At 40.0% G+C, this 21,598-nt stretch overlaps 1 protein-coding gene across 26 annotated transcripts in view; it reads left to right on the forward strand.

The window, feature by feature from the left end:
- LOC108715931 (calcium-dependent secretion activator 1-like) overlaps positions 1 to 21,598 on the forward strand; it is a 255,593-nt gene that overhangs the window by 43,749 nt on the left and 190,246 nt on the right. For all 26 annotated transcript variants that reach the window (XM_041561820.1, XM_041561808.1, XM_041561800.1 and 23 more), the window contains exons 2-3: positions 7,702 to 7,815; positions 11,012 to 11,344. In XM_041561820.1, the coding sequence (XP_041417754.1) occupies positions 7,702 to 7,815; positions 11,012 to 11,344 (447 nt within the window). The remainder of the gene's footprint in view (positions 1 to 7,701; positions 7,816 to 11,011; positions 11,345 to 21,598) is intronic.

Consider the following 21,598-nt stretch of genomic DNA (forward strand, 5'->3'; position numbering starts at 1 on the left):
GAAAAAAGCCCAAAAAAATAGGGTTGGGTAAAACTCAGAAAACTCCTGAGCTTTCCCCGAAAACTCCGAAATGTTCGGAGTTAGGGATGGGTGAATTTTTTTGCCTTGTTTCGCCTCGGAAATGACGCCCATAGACTTGTATGGCGTCGTGCATCAAAAATTTTTCACCGCTCGACAAAATCTTTTTAATACCCATAGACTTTAATGGGCATCTGCAACAATTGCCGGCTGTAAATTTTTGGCGAAACGGGTCAAATTTGTCTATCCCTATTCGGAGTTTTCCACAAAAACCATGATTTTTGTCTGAGTTTTCTGCACAGAAACCCGAAAATCATCGGATAACGGTACAGACATCAGTGCAGACAGTTGGACCTTCCCCATTGACTTATACAGGACCTCAAGAGCTTTTATATGCTGGGGATTAGACCATCGGACTTTAATAAATCATTGGGGGTTTTTTAGCTTCCGAAAACGACGAATTATTTGAGCTTGATAAATAACCCCCTAAATGTTCAACCAGTAGCTCTTTATTTGTCCTCCATGTGATCTGATCTTTGGTTGAACATTGATATCTTCATTATCTGGTCTACCTCTTGGATATCTACATTGGGTAGGTGACCTGGTCACACAAGCAGAACTTTATGCATGAGAAAAGCTTAGCTATGAATAGTAATACTGAGATACTCAGGTCTATCACAGGGTCTGTTGTTTATGGAGACTGCTCTAAGATCAGTAGTATCAAAGCCTCTCTTCATAGGAAGCTGTTTCCCTGGGTATTTTGTATTTACCTTCCAGCTGAGATTCCCCCCCCACCCCCCCCAGGAGAGTTTTATATCAACAAATGGATCATCAATTAAATCACCTGCTGGTTTCAAAAAAGTCAATAAAACAGCAAAACATTTGAAGCAGCAGCAGAAGGGAAGCTCCCGTCTTGCATGAGGTCAACTCTGTGATCCACGAGCCGAAAACTGTGCGTTTGGAGGAGGCAGTGAAGATTAATCATTGGCAGTTTATATCAGAAGTGGGGGCGGACCTTTCCCTTCAGCTATAAATATTTTGTATTTTGCTATTTAAATGTGTTTTCGGTGCACCGTGGGTTCGCAGAGGTTCTGTGTTTTATATAATTCATAAAGATTAATCGCTGCTGGAGGATGTTGGTAGCTATAGTTTAGCACCAGTTGGTGAGGTAAATGGCATGTATTATTAGGGTGTCCAGGGCTGTATTTAGGGGTGTTAATGGGACATGGGACTATTATCCCACTGTTACTATAGACACCATCTCTCCCTACTATACCTGCTATCCCACAGTCACACTCCCTTCCCAGAGACTATTATCCCACTGTTACTATAGACACCATCTCTCCCTACTATACCTGTTATCCCACAGTCACACTCCCTTCCCAGAGACTATTATCCACTGTTACTATAGGCACCATCTCTCACTACTATACCTGCTATCCCACAGTCACACTCCCTTCCCAGAGACTATTATCCACTGTTACTATAGGCACCATCTCTCCCTACTATACCTGCTATCCCACAGTCACACTCCCTTCCCAGAGACTATTATCCACTGTTACTATAGACACCATCTCTCCCTACTATACCTGCTATCCCACAGTCACACTCCCTTCCCAGAGACTATTATCCACTGTTACTATAGACACCATCTCTCCCTACTATACCTGCTATCCCACAGTCACACTCCCTTCCCAGAGACTATTATCCCACTGTTACTATAGACACCATCTCTCCCTACTATACCTGCTATCCCACAGTCACACTCCCTTCCCAGAGACTATTATCCACTGTTACTATAGGCACCATCTCTCCCTACTATACCTGCTATCCCACAGTCACACTCCCTTCCCAGAGACTATTATCCACTGTTACTATAGACACCATCTCTCCCTACTATACCTGCTATACCACAGTCACACTCCCTTCCCAGAGACTATTATCCACTGTTACTATAGACACCATCTCTCCCTACTATACCTGCTATCCCACAGTCACACTCCCTTCCCAGAGACTATTATCCACTGTTACTATAGGCACCATCTCTTGCTAATCTATTTCTCCTCCAATTATACAACGATGTATGTGTGTGAGCTGCCATATGTCTTACTCTATTGAGGTAATGGGATATAATCTACAGACTCCAATAAGGGATTAATGAATTATTTACAATTAGATTCCTACTTATTTAAAGCAAACTGGGTAAAACTCAAAAGCATTGAATCCTGAAATCTATAATTTAATATTCATTGGCATTATGTTACCTTCCCCTTCTCTTTCCAGTAACGTGTTTGCAGGTGGTGCCTTTAAAAAGTTCCCCCAACCCATAAAAATGTATATTTCCCTGCGTTATCCTAAGAAGTTGTTCAATTATACTTTATCTCCTTCAATCAGCCTGGCAAACAAGTGTTATGTGTTTTTTCTGTATAATTATGCAGATTTTCGGCAGCGCGGCTGTTGGGAAGTTATAAATAAAAGCTTAACGTAATGCTGGTTAAATTATTTAAAGCAGCAGAAACAAATGCATTGTTACATAACCATTGAAACAGAATGGAAATGTAATTATGAATTATTATATATATTTTCACTGTCCATTAGCAATTTACAGAGCTTTGCGTCCCATGAACACATTAGAGCCTTTAGCAATACAAACAGGCAAAGATTGCAGATGGGTAAGGGGAGAGGGATACTCTATAGGCGATTAGTGTATTTATTCAGCATTTAATGGACATGCAGAGCTTACACATTACATTATATTATTGTGTACTAAATGCAGCTAAAGGAAAAGAGCAGGTGTAAGCAGAACTGAACCGCTGTGATCCAACAAATCACTTCATTTTAATGACTTGCCATAATTACAAAAACTTGTATTATACCGAGACGTTCCCTGACCCATCTGAACCCCACCCACAGTCCATGCCACCCCTTTTGGGTACTGCAGTTTGGGACTGTCTTTTAAACATTGGGGGCACCGAAATTTATGTTATGTGCATAGGGGGCCATCCGCACTGAGCTGGGTACTGGATAAAAGGGTGACCCCAACCCTGGTTCCAGTATTGTGTCTTAAAGGGACATTACAGGGAGCCCATCTTCCATAGACTCCATTATTTATAATCAAATAGCTACATTTTTTAAAAATGATTTCCTTTTTCTGTGTAATAATAAAACAGTAGCTTTTACTTGATCCCAACTAAGATATAATTAATCCTTATTGGAGGCAAAACCAGCCTACTGGGGTTATTTAATGTTTACCTGATTTTCTAATAGATTTAAGGTATGAAGGTCCAAATAATGGAATGATCTGTTATCCAGAAAACCCCAGGTCCCGAGCATTCTGAAAAACAGGTCCCATACCTGTAGATCAGAAAATAAGTTGTCATGGTAACACTCTATGCATATTTAATTTCCATAGAGGCCTTGCAATCCCTTTAAGCCTTTAGGCCATTGTCAATATGATCTTCCAATGGGACCAATTGATTCTATTTTCATTCTAGTCCTACTCACATCACCTGTGTCTAAAAAAAGATCATTTCCCTGATTGTGGGGCTTCCATTCCATTTAGATGGAGTACTTGTGATTGATGGATAGATGGAGACTCTGTGATTGCTAGGGAAGTGACCGGGGGATGGGAAGACTGATAAATCACAGGAATGGGATCCGTTATCCAGAAAGGCTGTCTAACATAGACTTTATTTATCCAAATAATCAGAATGTTTAAAAATTATTTCTCTGTAATAAAAAAACAGTAGCTTGTACTTGTTCCCAACTAAGATATAATTAATCCTTATTGGAAGCAAAACCAGCCTATTGGCTTTATTTCATGTTTACATGATTTTCTAGTAGACTTAAGGTCTGAAGATCTAATCTATGGAATTTATCTGTAAAAACCCAGGTCCTGAGTATTCTGGATAACAGGTCCCATACCTGTACTAAAGAGTAAAAGGAATATTACTGTTGGGGGCTTTAGTTTACCATAGTTTACAATAGTGCTTGAAGAAGTCATTAGATAAATAGAAAAGGAAAATGAACAATAGGGGTAAAGCTTTCATTCAACTTTGCAATGTCTGGGAGCCCTATTTTTTTTTCCGACAAGCAGAGGAAAGTAATTTCTGCATCTCGTTATTAAGGGCTTCAGTATGTATGAGACGGGGCCAGGAATAAGACATTATTGGAGTCTGAGTCAGAATTCTAAAATATAATTGAATCCCTCTATAAAAATGTCTCTGCTCTTGTATTATATAATAATTATGGCATTTGAGCAGAATGGTTTCAGTGCTTCCCAGCATTTCAAATGCCTCCCAGTCTGAAATAGTAGGGAGGCATCATTTGTATATGAAACAAATAAGCCCCTTGCCCTTCTTCTCCTTAGCGGAACAACACAGTAGGACGTGTCTTTCTACTATTGTTCTGTAGAACCTGTAATTAAATAAACATAATATATTAATCTATGTCTGAGAAGGTTTTCGTTCATCCAGATCATGATATCCCAAAGTGCTTTCCAAGTGTTTCATATAGACATATATATCTAACAGAGTCAGAGACAGATATGGGAGTCTATGACACTTCAACGGTCATCAAGCCTCCAGACTCCAGAAAAACGATAGAATGCAAGTCTGTATAAAGTAATTTTACAATGTTCCTGTCTGGGCATTTGCCATTTTCTATAATGACCTCCATTGTATATTTTGTTGGGTCTTCATTGACACTCAGCCTTCCATTTGGAAGAAGGACACTTGAGATTCTTACTACTGCCCGTTGAGGCTTAGTAAGGTCATTCCCCAAACCTCAGACACAATCAGCCCTAAAGCATTCCAGGAAATCATAAAATATATAGGGTTCCTGGAGGACACCAATTCATTCATTTATTCATTCAACTGCAGTTGACCTGACTAGAGTGCAGAAACCACATTTATGTGCCAAGAAGATATACAGTGCTTGAATCTTGAATCTTTTGGATCACTTGGCTCCCCATTCCTTTATGCACATAGCTCAACACTTAAGTCTAGTTGCTCATCATTATCCGTTTGACCCATCTGGTCTATACTACCTGATTTCCTTTACTTATCTGTCTAATATGCTGTTGCATTTTTTTCCACATCTTCGAAGGTCAGCCTCATAGGGCTTCAAGGTTTCCAAAAATGTGTTCATCTCCCTCTAGGAGTCTTGGTGATACCTAAGGCAGAGTTTCTCCATTGAGCCCCAGTCAGTTGGGCATCATAAACAAAGGAAGTGAAACTGTATTATCCCCTAAAATATCAACTTAGCTCTGTATTAAACCATGAAGTGAATATGATAAAGTCAGTGTTTTTCTGTTAAAAGTGTAAACATCCTTTCCAAACATGCCTGTGATTATTCTATCTTGGCAGCTTCACCCAATTATTAAAATAAATCAGAAGCACAGGAAATACATAAAAATGATGTTTGTTGCAATGAATTGAACGTTGAAATGTCAATTTTTAAAATAAAGAAATGTAGTGGGAGGGGAAGAGAACTGGAGTCAGCAGATCGTTCTTGACAATATTATTCAGTGAACATCTATAACCTACAAACGAAGCCCAAGACTCACTGATGCCATTGCATCAAGTAAATATTCAGTTTAGAAAGTACTGAGGTGAAAGGACCAAATAGTCGGGAAAGTATATTTATAAAGGTTCATTCATTAGGGAAAGTCTTGTGTTCTCATTTACCCAATGGAACTGACCAAAGTGCTAAAGCTTGCACATGTATAACAGAACCCGATACTTAATTCCTACCATTGGTGTCCAGAAATAAGTGCAAAGTAGAGAACCTCCCGCTATCTCACTGTTGTCTATCTATCTATCATTTTTTTGTTTTTCATTTTGAACCAGGATGGACAGGATATAGTTTGTTGGTGGTTTGTGGTCCACCTGTCAATAGCATGGATAAACTCAAGTGGATTTAGGTTTTCGGCTACCATATGGATCATATGTCTTCTTGTTGGGGGTCTTCAGACTTCTCAGTGGCATAGGATATTTGTGATTGAATCCATCTACTTTTCTGCTGGTTATTCTACTGAGCATTACTGAATTTCTCATGATATATAAAAAGGCAAAGTTTTAGTTTGGTAATTTGTCCTTCAAGTAGAGGACCGAGTTTAATTTGATCAAGGATCAGCGTGTTTTGTTAGAAGTCTTCATATACCAAGGCTGAAAGGAATAGCCTGGCTACGTCTCATTCTTGCAAAAACAAAATAACGTATACTGGATGTTGTAAGAGTTTATAGGGTAGGAAGGCACAGTTATAACGGTGTTTTCTTTGGGTAGGAACATCTCATACATGTAGGTACATGAAAAGACCATGGAAGTACAAACACACACAACACGGTAAGAAATGAATCTCATGCCAACTTGATCTGTAAGGCTACATAGTATGGTGGCCATACACAGGTAGATTTAAGCTGCCGATTCAGGTCCTTTAGACTGATGCAGTAGCTTATCTGCCCATGTATGGGGCCTTCCAACAGGCCTCCCCAATCAATATTTGGCCAAAAATCAGCCAGATTTCAAGGAAGGCTCGATTTTTCTGTTGGATCTAGGACCAACTCATTGATGCAGTCATTACCAAGATATTGTCCACCCAGATGTGCCTTTTAGGGAAAAGAGTCATTTGGTGAGGTTGTCAAATAAGCAAATCTTACAGTGTATGGCCACCTCTAGACTTTGTTGCTTAGTGGGGCTCATTCATCAAGAATTAGTAATGGATTCGCGGAATTTATTCGCGGCTGGGAGCCCTAAATTTGTGGTGAATTTCCACTTTTTGCGGCGGTGAATAAATTTGTGAAATTGCTGGCAAAATGTTTTTTTCCTACGCCGCCGACAGGTCCTGCCACAGACGAATTTCGTGGTGAAACGGGGACAAATTCACCCATCACTAATCAAGATCATTCTTGATATATATAATTCACAAGCACCATGTAAATTATATCCTTGGTTATGTCATCAATTATAATTAGTGCTTAGTGATGTCATTTCTGTCATGTGACTCACTGAAACTTGAGAATTATAATGAATAATGTACCCCCTGTTGCAAAATATGAGGATACTAGACGTCCCCTCAACGTTTCTTTATGCCTTATTAGGGTCATGGAACTCCTCTGTGATTTATAATATCCTTATATATTATATTATTACATTAGATATATTATTCCCTAGCTATATAATATAATTTCCCCAGGTCCAAACAAAAGCCCAAACAGTTACAAGTAGTAAAACTCCACTTATACGACTGCAGACTTACTTGATATACTGATTTCATTAAAATGAAGACAATAATAACATCTGGCAGTTCCAAACAGTTCATCAGATATGCTGTATACATAAGGAATTAGATTATCTGTCACAGTGCTGTGCTGTGGGTAAGAAATCACTGATACATAATTAAAGGCTGGGCTGTATAACCTTCATTTTTTATCTTGTATTGATAAAGCACTCACTTTGTGAGTACAAAGTCATCCTGTGCCTGCAGTTTTCTGCTTGCAAGGCCAATGTGCTTGGGATGGAAGTGAGAATACTGGGAAATATGGATCAATGCAAATCAGCTGACATGATTCCTGTTGAACAATCATTTAATTATTTTATATAAAGAAATGGAAACTATTTAATGGCTCCTAATTGCACAAACATCTTTGGAATCTTAACAGAAGATGTTTTATCTTTCTCCTAGATAAGTAAACAGCAACTTCAGATGGTCAAGGATCGTTTTCAGGCCTTCTTCAATGGCGAAACCCAAATTGTGGCCGATGAAGCTTTTATGAATGCCGTGCAAAGCTACTATGAGGTAAGGATGGAACCCAAGTGACTATAAAATAGGTGAGAATTGTAGTTCAGGTTTGTACCTGTTACAATGCTGCCAATTTATTCATATTCAACCTCAACTGAAATGTTCGTCTTATTTGCTTATAAAGAAATTTGTTGTCCACTTTAACCGAAATAGTTTTGAAAATTGTTTGTTCGTTCAGACCTTGTCATAGCCCTTTCCTATAAGAATCATGGGAATTCACTAAAACTTCAAGTAGACATCATCTGTGTTTAATCACAGCAGGGCATTCCACAAATAGGCACTTTTCAATTATTATTATTATTATTATTATTATTATTAACATGTATATTTAGAGCACCAACATATTGCGCACAAATGAATGTGCTTATACAAAGAAATCACATGAATTACATATATATGACAAACAGAGTTACATTAATAACAACCAGTACCGGTAGAAAAGGTGAGGATGGCCCTGTGCAAAAGAAATTACAATCTAAAGGGGAAGGGAATGAGACACAAGGTGTGGGAGTGGGCAAGATCAGAAATAGGCAGAAGAGAGATGTAGCATATGGTATCACTTGGTAGCTAAACAGAGTGAGGGGAGGCTTCTCTAAATAAGTGTGTTTTGAGAGATCTTTTGAAAGCAGAAAGGTTGGGAGAAAGTCGGACAGACCATGGAAGAGAATTCCAGAGGAGGGGTGCAGCCCTTGCAAAGTCTTGAATGTGAGCATGTGAGGAGGTAATGAGAGAAGAGTTGAGGAGCAGGTCAGTAGAGGAGAGTAGTAAGCGGTTGGGTGAGTATCTAGAGATGAGTTCAGAGATGTAGGAAGGGGCAGAGTTATGAAGTGCTTTGAATGTCAGAGTCATTAGTTTGACTTTTATTTTGAAAGTTAGTGAAAGCCAGTGTAGGGATTGACAGAATGGCGAGGCAGAGGAGGAGCGGTTGCTGAGGTGTATGAGCCTTGCGGTAGTGTTCATTATGGACTGGAGAGGTGACAGTCTCTGGAGGGGAAGGACAATTAATAGAGAGTTACAGTAGTCTAGACGTGATATGATGAGAGAGTGAATAAGAGTTTCGGCAGCATCTTGGGTGATGAATGATGGTATTTTGGATATGTTCCTTGGGTGAAAGTGACAAGACTTAATAAGTGGCTGGATATGAGGAGTGAAGGACAGGGCAGAATCTAGGATAACCTCAAAACACTGGGCCTGGGGAGATGGTTATATTGTTGTGATAGTGGAATTGTTATCTCCAATAAATACTTTGTTACGGGTGTTATTTGGGGGAAAGAGAACCATTTCTGTTTGGGAGAGTCATTATAGGAAAACAAACCAGAATGTTTCTCTGGGAGTCTGGGAATCTCTGGGAGTCTAAATACCACCTCAAAAAACTGTTTTGGTAGTTCCTCCACCACTATTAGGTTGACTTAATCCAGGAACATTATAATTACTGTATGTGTTAGAGGGTTTTTTATTTTCTTCTCTAAAACAGCATAAGATAAATCCCCAACTTCCTGGGCAGAGAGCTCACTCAAATACCATCCCCTCAACCACAGGTCAAGATTCTTTACTTCCAGTAAACACAACCCCTGTCTTTTTCATTATACATATACCTCTATACTCCCTCTAGATGATGTTTCTAGGTTTGTATGTGTCTCAGATGGACCGTGTTTTATGTTCTGTCTGTGATAATGTTGATTTCTGACAATAATTAGATCCTAAAGTCTGAACACAGCAGTGATTTCCAGTAGTCACACCTAAGCACTAGACACAGCCTCTTGAGGGCAGATAAAGCTACTACAAAAAGTGTCAGGTATCTGGTGTACTAGTACATTGTGGTCAACAAAATGAAGGCTTGCCATCTGGATGTTTCCATGTTTTATAGAGAGTGCAGAGACGTGCAACTAAATTGGTTAGAGGGACGGAAGACTTAAATTATGAGGGTAGACTGTCAAGGTTGGGGTTGTTTTCTCTGGAAAAAAGGCGCTTGCGAGGGGACATGATTACACTTTACAAGTACATTAGAGGACATTATAGACAAATGGCAGGGGACCTTTTTACCCATAAAGTGGATCACCGTACCAGAGGCCACCCCTTTAGACTAGAAGAAAAGAACTTTCATTTGAAGCAACGTAGAGGGTTCTTCACAGTCAGGACAGTGAGGTTGTGGAATGCACTGCTGGGTGATGTTGTGATGGCTGATTCAGTTAATGCCTTTAAGAATGGCTTGGATGATTTTTTGGACAGACATAATATTAAAGGCTATTGTGATACTAAACTCTATAGTTAATATAGGTATGGGTATATAGAATTTTAATTAAAAGTAGGGAGGGGTGTGTGTATGGATGCTGGGTTTTCATTTGGAGGGGTTGAACTTGATGGACTTTGTCTTTTTTCAACCCAATTTAACTATGTAACTATGTAACTATAGTCTTAGCCAGAACATGGTTTCAGTAGACTTTTTTATGATATCTTCATTATAAAAATACAGTAACTTATCCAAAATAAATGTGCACGCACTCCTGCAGCCAAGGCATTAGAGGTTAAAACTTGTTACTTTATTCCATCATGTTAAAAGATATGCATCCTTATCTTTTATATCTTTTAACATGATGGAATAAAGTAACAAGTTTTAACCTCTAATGCCTTGGCTGCAGGAGTGCGTGCACATTTATTTCGAATGATTTGCATTGCCTAAGCTACGGGTTCGGGGCACGGCACCCGGGCCATTTGGCCAATTTGGTGAGTGTAAGCTCTGCTGACTGTTTTCAATTATTGAAGTTGAATTGTTCATCTTTCAAGTGACGGACCTGGGGTTTGGACACCCAGGTCATTCTTTCCACTCGGTGAGAACTACCCAATGGCTGGCTTTCCGTCACTGAATGTCATATAAGCGAGATCAGATTTTGATGCTTTTTGATAATAGTTAATTGGTTTTTGAGGGAGATGAGAGCCAGCAATTTCTTTTTGTATGTGCAATAAAAATAATTTACCTTCTAACTGGTTTTACACACTTTCATCTAGAAAGACTAGAAAAATAAAGACGTTGAGTGAAGAGAGTAGAAATAATAGTTTGGAAAGTGGGCCTGCAATCTAAGGTTTTCTGGTGGGCTCCTAGCATCCCAGTCCGACACTGATAGATGTCACATTGCCTAATTCATGTGTTCAAATGTGACAGTTTAATCTCTTAGATTTTACTCTCAATTCCTAGGTCTTTCTCAAGAGTGATCGTGTGGCCAGAATGGTGCAAAGTGGAGGCTGCTCCGCCAACGACTCTCGGGAAGTGTTTAAAAAGCATATAGAAAAGAGGGTGCGCAGCCTCCCCGAGATTGACGGCCTCAGCAAAGAGACTGTTCTGAGTTCCTGGATGGCTAAGTTTGATGCTATTTACCGCGGGGAGGAAGATCCCCGCAAACAGCAGGCGCGGATGACGGCGAGCGCAGCGTCTGAACTCATCCTTAGCAAAGAGCAGCTCTACGAAATGTTTCAACAGATCCTGGGAATTAAAAAATTTGAGCATCAGCTTCTGTACAACGCATGCCAGGTGAGAACTGTTTGGTGTTTAATTGCCTTTCCTTCACATATTTGAGCTTGTTAAATCCATTATAGCAAAATGGTGCCTAGTACATTCACAGGTAATTCTATTGATTGTCAGGTGGTCCCTCACTCCAAAAGTATCAGGGTTCTATCCAACAGAGTCAGTGGCACTGTCCAAGCCACAAAATGTCCAAGGTAAAGGTAAAGTTCACTCTGGAGAACCAAATTCAATTCAGTGTATTTTATTTAATTTAAACACAACATGTTTCGGACAGACATGTCCTTCATCAGGTGACCATTTGACCACAAAGGGTTAGCACCTGATGAAGGACATGTCTGTCCGAAACATGTTGTGTTTAAATTAAATAAAATACACTGGATTGAATTTGGTTCTCCAGAGTGAACTTTACCTTTGCCTAGTGCATTCATCAGTTTCTAGCTTTACATGCTCAGCTTGTTCAGGAGAAGGCATCAATATAAAAACTGTGACCCTCACACCGTTGTGCCAATAGGTGAATATCTCCAGTTGCCTTTGATGTTCCCAAGAGATACTCACCTACTGACAGTAGTTCAGCACAGGTCAAGTGTTTCTCATGCAAGCGAATGGAAAGAGCATGATTTATTCTTTATTATGTTGAGCCAAAAACCCTATCCCGTTAATTCTGAGAGCTACTGCTTTCTATATGACCTTCGAGTAATATGCTATATAGACAGTGATCCTCAACCAGTAGCTCATGAGCAGCATGTTGCTCAACAAACTTTGGATGTTGCTTCCAGTTGCCTCAAAGCAGATGCCCTTTTTTAATTCCAGGCTTGGAGGCAAGTTATAGTTGCATAAAAGCCAAGTGTACTGCTAAACAGAGTCTCCTGTAGGCTGTCAGTCCAATAAGAGGCTACCAAATGGCCAATCAGAGCCATGTTTGGCATCACTGGGAAACATTTTTCTTGCTTGTGTCACTACCCAACTCTTTGTTGTTCAAGGGTAAAAAAAATGATTTGGGACCCCCACTTTATATACCTGAGCCCCATTGTTTTTTCTGGTGGGAATCTGAAAGCCCTACTTAGCCAATCAGAACTGTATCTATCCTTATAAAGCTACAATTATGTTGTTATTCTTTACCCTTTAAAGGGTTGGTTCACCTTTAAATTAACTTCTAGTATTATATAGGACTGCAATTCTAAGCAACATTTCAATTGGTCTTCGTTATTTATATTTAATAGTTTTTTTTAATTATTTGCCTCATTCTTCTGACTATTTTCAGCCTCTGCAAGGCTACACATTAATTGTTATTGCTACTTTTTATTACTCATCTTTCTATTCAGGCCTCTCCTCATTATTTCCCAGTCTCTTACTCAGACCAGTGCATGGTTGCTTGAGTAATTAGCACCCTAGCAACCAGAAGGCTGAAATTGAAAACTGGGGAGATGCCGAATAAAAATGTAAATAACTCAAAAACCACAAATAATAAGAAATGAAAATCCATTGCAAATTGTCTCAGAATATCCCTCTCTACATCATACTAAAAGTTAAGTCAAAGGTGAACGACCCCTTTAACTTGGTAAAGGAGCAATGGGGCTCCAGAATTATCCTTTCTGTAGGCATTGTTTATTATTGTAGATATATCGGACCATGTTTTTGGACTGTTCTGGGATTTATTGTGTTGGAAGGTTTGCATTTTTTAAAATGATCCTTTATATATAGCACTGACATTTTCTTCAATACCTTACAGAGATTATTCACCGGTCCCTGCCCCTGTAGAGTTTACAATCTAAGATCCCTTACACACTAGGATCAGTCATGTTGCCTGTGGGTTTTAGGAGTAAGTTAAGAAATTGGAAAACCCACACAGACATGGAAAGAACATACAAAATCTAACCATTGCCCTTTCCCATGCAGCCCCATATCCCATAGCTCATGTATCTTTGTTTCTCTACTCCAGGATTCTAACGAAGAATAGAGAATGATTTAGTCCAACTCCCTACTCCCACACCCCATTCATTTCTTCTTCCACCCGAATAATGAACTCCTCTATATGACAGTGCAAGCAATACAATGGGGAGTGGTGTAGGAGGAGCTTATTAAACACAACTCATTATCGCAGGCTCTACCAGTCCAGTGGGAGAGAGTCAAATGCAATGTATTTGTTTAATGATAACAACAGGCACAATACGCAATAACCTTGGCAAATAGTTTTCTCCTATTGGAGGGTAAGTGTGTCTTCCGAATATGTATTGGAGCTTCCAGATATGATTTATACTAGGGGTAATTTGGCTTTTTCTTTTGTTCTGTATGTATTGCAATTGGTCGCTTGTGGGAATACAGATGCCTTCATTCTCTTGCACGTACGGTAGACAGTTATTCTGGTTTCTCCCAGGTGGAAATAAGAAAATAAGAGAGTTGTTCTTAATGTAACATCTTTCTCCTGCGGCTTATTATTCCTGCTCCCCACCTCATTTAGGCCGGCCTTTAAGTTTTGCAGCCATTGTTATTAATCACTGGGCAACTGGATTTGATACGTTTCTCTTTCTTTAAAAAAAAACTTTGGTTTCCACTTGTATTTTTGCCAGTCTGGCAGCCCTTTTTATATAAGAAATAAAAAAGGTTTTGTTTCAATTCAAGCTCTAGCGGCAGATGAAAAGTCTCTTCCACTTGCAACTTGAAAGTCCAAAAATGTCTGTCGCTGGAAACAGCTCAAAAATAGAGTATATAGGTGGAATTAAATAAATAAAAATGAATAGTGTAGTATTTTAAATATTCTTTATAACACAACAGGGTACTGAAAAAAAAAACAATTTAGGTAGACTAAGCGGTAAATTTCTGAAGTGCCCACCGTATTGAATCTACCACATCAGCCATAAAAGTATAAAAAGGGTTTAAAGATCATTAGGCAGGATAGGGACCCACATTAGTGGTGTAAAATATTACAATATTGGTTTTTATCTTTTTCTCCTTTTTGCTCTATTTGTTCTATTTCCAGCGATGGATATTTTTGGAATTTCGAGCACTTTTCATATGTTTTATGTTTTTAATTATATTTCTTGCAGTCTATAAACACTGCTAGTGTTATAAATACTCTATGCCATAGTGACTGCAACTGTTGCAGTAGGTGGATCTACCAGAGTGTCTGAGGTGGAGGTAGGACATATTATAAGATCCCAAGGACAAAGGGCCCGTGGTGGAGGTAGGACTTATTACAGGAGCACAAGGACAGAGGGCCCGAGGTGGAGGTAGGACTTATTATAAGAGCCCAAGGGCAGAGGGCCTGAGGTGGAGGTAGAACTTATTAAAAGAGCCCAAGATGGAGGTAGGACTTATTATAAGAGCCCAAGGACAGAGGCCCAAGGTGGAGGTAGGACTTATTATAAGAGCCCAAGAATGAGGTAGGACTTATTATAAGAACCCAAGGACGAAGTGCATGCGGTGGAGGTAGGACTTATTACAAGAGCCCAAGGACAGAGGGCCTGGGGTGGAGGTACTGTAGGACTTATTATAAGAGCCCAAGGACAGAGGGCCCGAGGTGGAGGTAGGACATATTATAAGAGCCCAAGGGCAGAGGGCCCGAGGTGGAGGTAGGACTTATTATAAGAGCCCAAGGACAGAGGGCCCGAGGTGGAGGTAGGACATATTATAAGAGCCCAAGGGCAGAGGGCCCGAGGTGGAGGTAGGACTTATTATAAGAGCCCAAGGACAGAGGGCCCGAGGTGGAGGTAGGACATATTATAAGAGCCCAAGGGCAGAGGGCCCGAGGTGGAGGTAGGACTTATTATAAGAGCCCAAGGACAGAGGGCCCGAGGTGGAGGTAGGACATATTATAAGAGCCCAAGGGCAGAGGGCCCGAGGTGGAGGTAGGACTTATAAGAGCCCAAGGACAGAGGGCCTGGGGTGGAGGTAGGATTTTTATTCCCCAGGTGACACCCACCTTAGTGTGGGGACCACATCTGGAAAGAGACATAAGTTATATCTCTGAGATTCTTCCACTAGAGAGGCACATTTCACTGTGGTCTCCAGCATGGTCATTAGACTATATTTCCATCCTGTCAGTCTCCAACCTAGTTGGGTATCTGAACACTTTATATTGGCTGTATTGTATTGCTGAAGCTATTGTCTCAACCATTAAGTATTGTCCTGTCCAATAAACCTTTATTTGTTTATGGTTAAGAACCACTGGCACCCATTTAATTTACCTTTAATACTGTCACAGCACCTTAACTTACTGTTCAGCAACATAACATTTCCTCCAGATACTTCCAGTGAGGGCTTGTGTATAACTGGGCCTGGGTTCAGTCCAAATTCAAGAAGCATCCAACAGAAAGATAGGCAGAACTTCTTAAAAGGGAACAGAGTTTTGGCTGAATCACCAGCCGTTCTCAAGGACCATATTTAATATAAGGTGGAATAGCTTGTGTTTCTTTTGCAAATTAAATATTCAGCCCCAAATCTCTGTAGCAAGCAGATTACTATCTAAACCCTGTTAGACTACTATGGTGGTTATTCATTAAAGTCTGAATGCCAAAAACTAGAAAAAATGTTTTGTTTTTTTTACTATAAAATCTGAATTTTTTTTTAAAAAGTTTTTATTTTAAATTTTAAAACATTAAACATGTATAGATCAAAAGAAAGTTTAGAAGAAGAAAGAAAGTTGAGAGAGAAGGAGGGAGGGGAGGTATGGTATAAATTGACATATCCATGATATTAGAACATATGCAGTTAACCAGTTTGCACACTTATCCAGGTGCCCCATATAGCCTCAAATTTGTCGGGGCAGCCCCTGGAGACATAAGTCAGTTTCTGGCTTGTGAGAGAGTCATTTATCAGTTTTATCCAATATTGTATTGTAGGAGGGTTGAGTGATTTCCAATGCAGTAATATGGCTTTTTTGGCATAATATAGGAGCTGTAGGTAACAGATTCTAGAATAAGAACGTAGCTGCAAGTCCCCTGTTATTCCCAACAAACAGGTTTCTGGTGAACGAATACTTGGTAGTGCGAGCTTCTCATTCAAGTATTGAAGTACATCACTCCAAAATTTCTGGGTTATCGGAAAGGACCAGAAAATATGGAACATGGTACCAGGCTCTACTCTGCACTTGGGACATAGATCTGATACATTTTCATAGATTTTTGCCAGGCGGTAGGGGGTTAAGTAAACTCTATTTAAAAATTTTATCTGTATAAGCCTGTCCCTCATAGAGATAGATATCTGTGTGACAAGTTTGAGTGCGTCCTTCCATTTTTACTCATCCAAGTCAGGGATATCACTTTGCCATTTGCCCTTAACTCTTTCAAGGGGAGAGGGGCCAGCGGTAGATAGTATTGTATACAACCAGGATAGGGGCTTTGTCAGGTCTAATCTGTGTAAATAGGTCTCAAGGGTTGTCACCTCCAAATTTACAGGCCTTGTTGGAAATTGTACATTGAAAGCATGGCGTAGCTGCAGGTAGCGAAATAGCAGATCTGGGTGAGGATGGGCTTCCTGTTGTATTGTGGCATACATTTTACATTCACCCTCATAGACTATATCTCCAAGAGTTTTAATCCCCATCTGTGCCCATCTGGCAATGTCCGGGAGTGAATGAAAATGAATGAAAATACCCCGTTGTGAGGCAATTATTGCCCCACAACGGGGTATGGGGGGACCAGGCTATAGAGGTTCTCCGAACCAGTTTTGGAGACTTCTGAAATGCCTGTACCACCGTATGCATAGGAGTAGTGGTAATGTGATGGGGGGAGACACCTCGGTAAGGGAGTTTAGCAAGGGCCTCAAGGGAGCCTATTACCGCGGCTTCTAAGACCACTGCTGAGTTGCTCAGATCCGGGACAAACCACCAATGGGCATAGACCAATTGGGCCGCGAGGAAATATAGTTTAAGATTGGGTAGTGCTAGGCCCTCTCCAGATGCAGGTGCTTGTAGCACCCTAAAGTTTAATCGTGGGTGTTCTCCTGCCCACAAGAACCTTCTAATTATTTTGTCTATTTTAGTGAACCATTGGGCTCGGGGGGTTATGGGAGAATTATGGAGAACATATAGTAATTTGGGTAGAAAGATCATTTTGAACATATTGATTTTGCCTGGTAAAGAAAGAGGTAGGTCTTGCCACACAGAAACTTTGTCAATCAGAGTTTGTACCACAGGGTCCAGATTGAGTTGTTCATATCTGTTAAAGTCTTTATGGATCACTATACCCAGATACCTAAATGAGCTTGCTACTTTGAGCTGTAGTAAGGTGTCCGGCGTGTCCTGAGGCAGGGGATCTATGGGAAACACAACAGATTTAGTAAGGTTGATTCTTAGACCTGAGTATTGGCCAAATTCAGAGACAGTTGTCAGGAGGTTTTCTAGGGCTGTGCCTGAGTTTGCTAGATACACTAACATATCATCAGCATAGAGTGATATTTTTTCAGACAGGTTTCCTATAAGTAAGCCCTGTATTTCTTCATTTGACCGCACTCTGATGGCCAGGGGTTCTATGGCCAGGGCAAAGAGCAATGGCGAAAGAGGGCACCCCTGTCTGGTGCCCCTACCCAGCGATATGTGATCCGATATTTGCCCATTGACCAACACCTTAGCCCTTGGATGCGCATACAGTGTCTGAATCCACTTCCGGAGTTTAAAATCTGAATTTTAATGAAAAAAAAAACCTTGAATTCTTTGTGATTCATTTTCCCCCGAGGCTGTTAAAAGTCTGAATATGAAAGTACTCCATCTCCAAGCTGTCAGGGTCCTGTAGAAGACAATGGCAAAGGTTCTATTTCAAATTTGAAGATATCTTGGTCTGTGCTGAGTTTTGGGTCGAAATTTGAAAAAATTGCGGGTTTCGAGCGAATTCCTTGAAAAATTTGAGCATTTTGGGCATAATTTTTTCGCAAAACCCCGAATTTTTTTACATTTTTTCCGAACGAATTTTATCACATTTTTTCGATGATAAATAAGGTCAAATTGTGAATTCCAGTTTGGTCAGACTTTTTTTTACTTAAAAAATCTGAAAAAATTTGAATTATGATAAATAACCCCCTATATCTAAATCCATATTTGTGTATAAATTGCTAATGTGATGTCTCTCTGTACAACCTCATAGAACTTTATTCTGAACAATATGGAACTTTATTCTGAACAATCGACGGTGCAACTGCAGATAAATGGGGCAGATGAGAAAGGTCTATTGTTGTGCCTTCTGAGTTAATTGGAAACATAATAATCTGATTAATTCCACTGTTGTTTTCGGCTTTAAATTAAACACAACATTCCAGGTTGTCCTGTGTTATTACATTAGAATAAGATATGAAGGACGCTATTTCTTTGGCTTTGAAATGATTTTTATCTCATTTCATCTGCCGTGTCAGAGCCTTGCAGGCAATAAAGCCAATTCAGATTTGTTTTATACAATTGCATTGCTTGCTTAGATTTTTTTTTTCCATATAGATTGCATTGTGCTAATATAGAAACTTGCACGGGCGAATGTCATCTTAAAGAAGTTCATAGAGAACCAAATTATACGGACATGGCAACGCTTGTCTTATTCCAAGTGCCCGTGAAACGTAGTCAGATGCTTTAATTATCATTTATTTTTTATGGCCTATAAATGTCTCATTGGAGAATATTGTACTTAAACCTTGCCATTTGAATGGCCCTCACCCTTGCAACTCAATGCTGTATTAAACAAAAGAAAGGGGTTGTTCACCTTTAGATTAACCTTTAGTATGATGAAGAACATTGGTCCCCAACCTTTTTTTACCTGTAAGCCACATTCAAATGTAAAAAGAGTAGGAGAGCAACACAAGCGTGAAAAAAGTCCTTGGGGTGTCAAATAAGGGTTCTGGATGGCTATTTTGTAGCCCCTATGTGGACTGGCAGCCTACAGGTGGCTCTGTTTGGCAGTAGAAATGGTTTTTATGCAACTAAAACTTGCCTCCAAGCCAGGAATTCAAAAATAAGCACCTGCTTTGAGGCCACTAGGAGCAACATCGAAGGGGTTGGTGGTTGGGGTTCACTGATGTAGAGAGTGATATTCTGAGACAATTTGCAAATGGCAGGCAGGTAATGGTCACACTATCCTTGGGCCAGCAAGGGATACTTCATTCCCAAAGAGCATAAGTAATAAATCCAGGACTTCCTAAACCACTAGAGGAAGATAATCCCTTGGAACCCCTACTAGGGTTGTCACACCTGCCCACTTTTGAACTGGACAGCCTTGTTTTCAGAAGGTCTGCCCAGTTCCAAATTAGGAAAATGAGTCAGGACTCCCCTAGATTGCCACATAATACTCCCACCACTGTGACATCACCACCCGCCCTGCAACATTGCAGCCATGCCCTTGTGACATCATCATCATACCCAAACAGGGAAAAGTGGGAACTGTAACCCCTAAACATGGATAAAATGTGATTGTACATTTGTCATCATTTTTATTGTCCTTTGCAAGTGATTCAATAAAATGGAAATATAAGATTAAATTACATTGTGCTGGGGGTGTTATTGCTGGAGAGCCTAATAAGTGGGTTAATTTTTCCAGCTGACAATCACATACTGCAGGGATTTCAGTTGGAAGGGTTTAGGGTTTATAATCCCTATATTGTATTGTTCTTTCTTTGGGTGTTCAGTAAACTATTGGTGTCCAGTTTGTAATTCAGCAGCACCGCTCTTCCGCCAGATACTTTGACTTGTAGAGAGACGAGTAGCATTGTTGTGCCCAGGAGAACAACTGCTGGACAGAATTACTGCCAACAAGTGTTACATTTCGTTGAAAACGTGACAGATATATTTAAATGGTTTTCCATGGTTTTATTCTGAGCAAGGACATTGAATGAGACTCTCAAGGATATTTATCTTTATTTATTTAGCTGTGGGTCTCTGTCATGGTGAAATCTCAATGTTTGCTCCAGGTAAACATCTTTTCCCTTTCCATACTGATGAGTTTCCATCTATAACAAGTATTCTGATAACATGATTTTGGCTCCACTGAGTATGTATATTGTGATATGTGCCATTATATAGGGCCAACAAAGCCCAACCCCACTGCATGGAATTTGTCCAGGCCCCCGATAACTCTTGAGAATTTAACAGATCTATTAAATGTTGTTGTAGCTGTCACTTGTTTAGTTTTAGATGTATCCAAAAAATAAGCACATACATCAAATCTCCCCCTAACTGACCTTCAGACTGGGCCCCCTTAGCTCATAACAAGGTTACAGATATATAGAAACATTGGGGTGTCACCCTGCTATAGTTCCAGGGGTACCCAGGGTACAAATAATCACTCACCCCAAATCTCCCCCTAACTGACCTTCAGGTTGGGCCCCCTTAGCTCATAACAAGGTTACAGATATATAGAAACATTGGGGTAACAGTCACCCTGCTATAGTTCCAGGGGTACCCAGGGTACAAATAATCACTCACCCCAAATCTCCCCCTAACTGACCTTCAGACTGGGCCCCCTTAGCTCATAACAAGGTTACAGATATATAGAAACATTGGGGTAACAGTCACCCTGCTATAGTTCCAGGGGTACCCAGGGCAGATGAGAGACCCTAGTTGACAGAGCAGTGATATTGTATATTCCATAAAATAACGTATATTAAAAATGTTAAAAATCACCTTTATAAAGAAACCCTATAACAGTTTTTTTTTTCCGTTCGTGCACATTTAGAGGAAACATTCTGTAGGTTTTGCAGTTAAAATGGAAGAAGAAAAAAGCCCCTTTCAAACAGCAAAACAACATGACATTTTGTACCAAAACAAGACGCTGCCTATTGTAATAATATCTATAATAATGTTCTGGGCTCAGAGATTTGGGAACGGATAGAGACAAATATGACTCAGAGGCTTTTAACTCCTGGCCGGTTGTTTTGCGTCAGAAACAAATCTGCCGTCCCCCCCCCCGTTCTTAAATAACATTCAGACTGATTTTAAAATTCACCTGTTCTTGAAATCAGGATTCCTCCTGCGACAGTAATAGGTATTATCTAATGAGCAGTTTATACCATTGGAGTCATTTTCCAATGGGGGACAAGGTGCAAAATAAATGACTGATGCCCATCAATTGCCCAAAATAAAACCGGGCCTGAAGAGTTGCATCTGCCACTGTCATGCATGAGACTTCATTATAAAACAGGTACAGATATGGGACCTGTTATCCAGAAGGTTTTCTGGAAAAGGGGTCTTTCCGTAATTTGGATCTCCATTCATGGGGAGGCACATGTATCAAGGGTTGAATTTCGATTTCATGTGAGTGTTTTAAAACTCTACCAAATCTGATTTACCTT

Source organism: Xenopus laevis, chromosome 4S (genome assembly GCF_017654675.1).
Source record: "Xenopus laevis strain J_2021 chromosome 4S, Xenopus_laevis_v10.1, whole genome shotgun sequence".
Lineage (NCBI taxonomy): Eukaryota > Metazoa > Chordata > Amphibia > Anura > Pipidae > Xenopus > Xenopus laevis.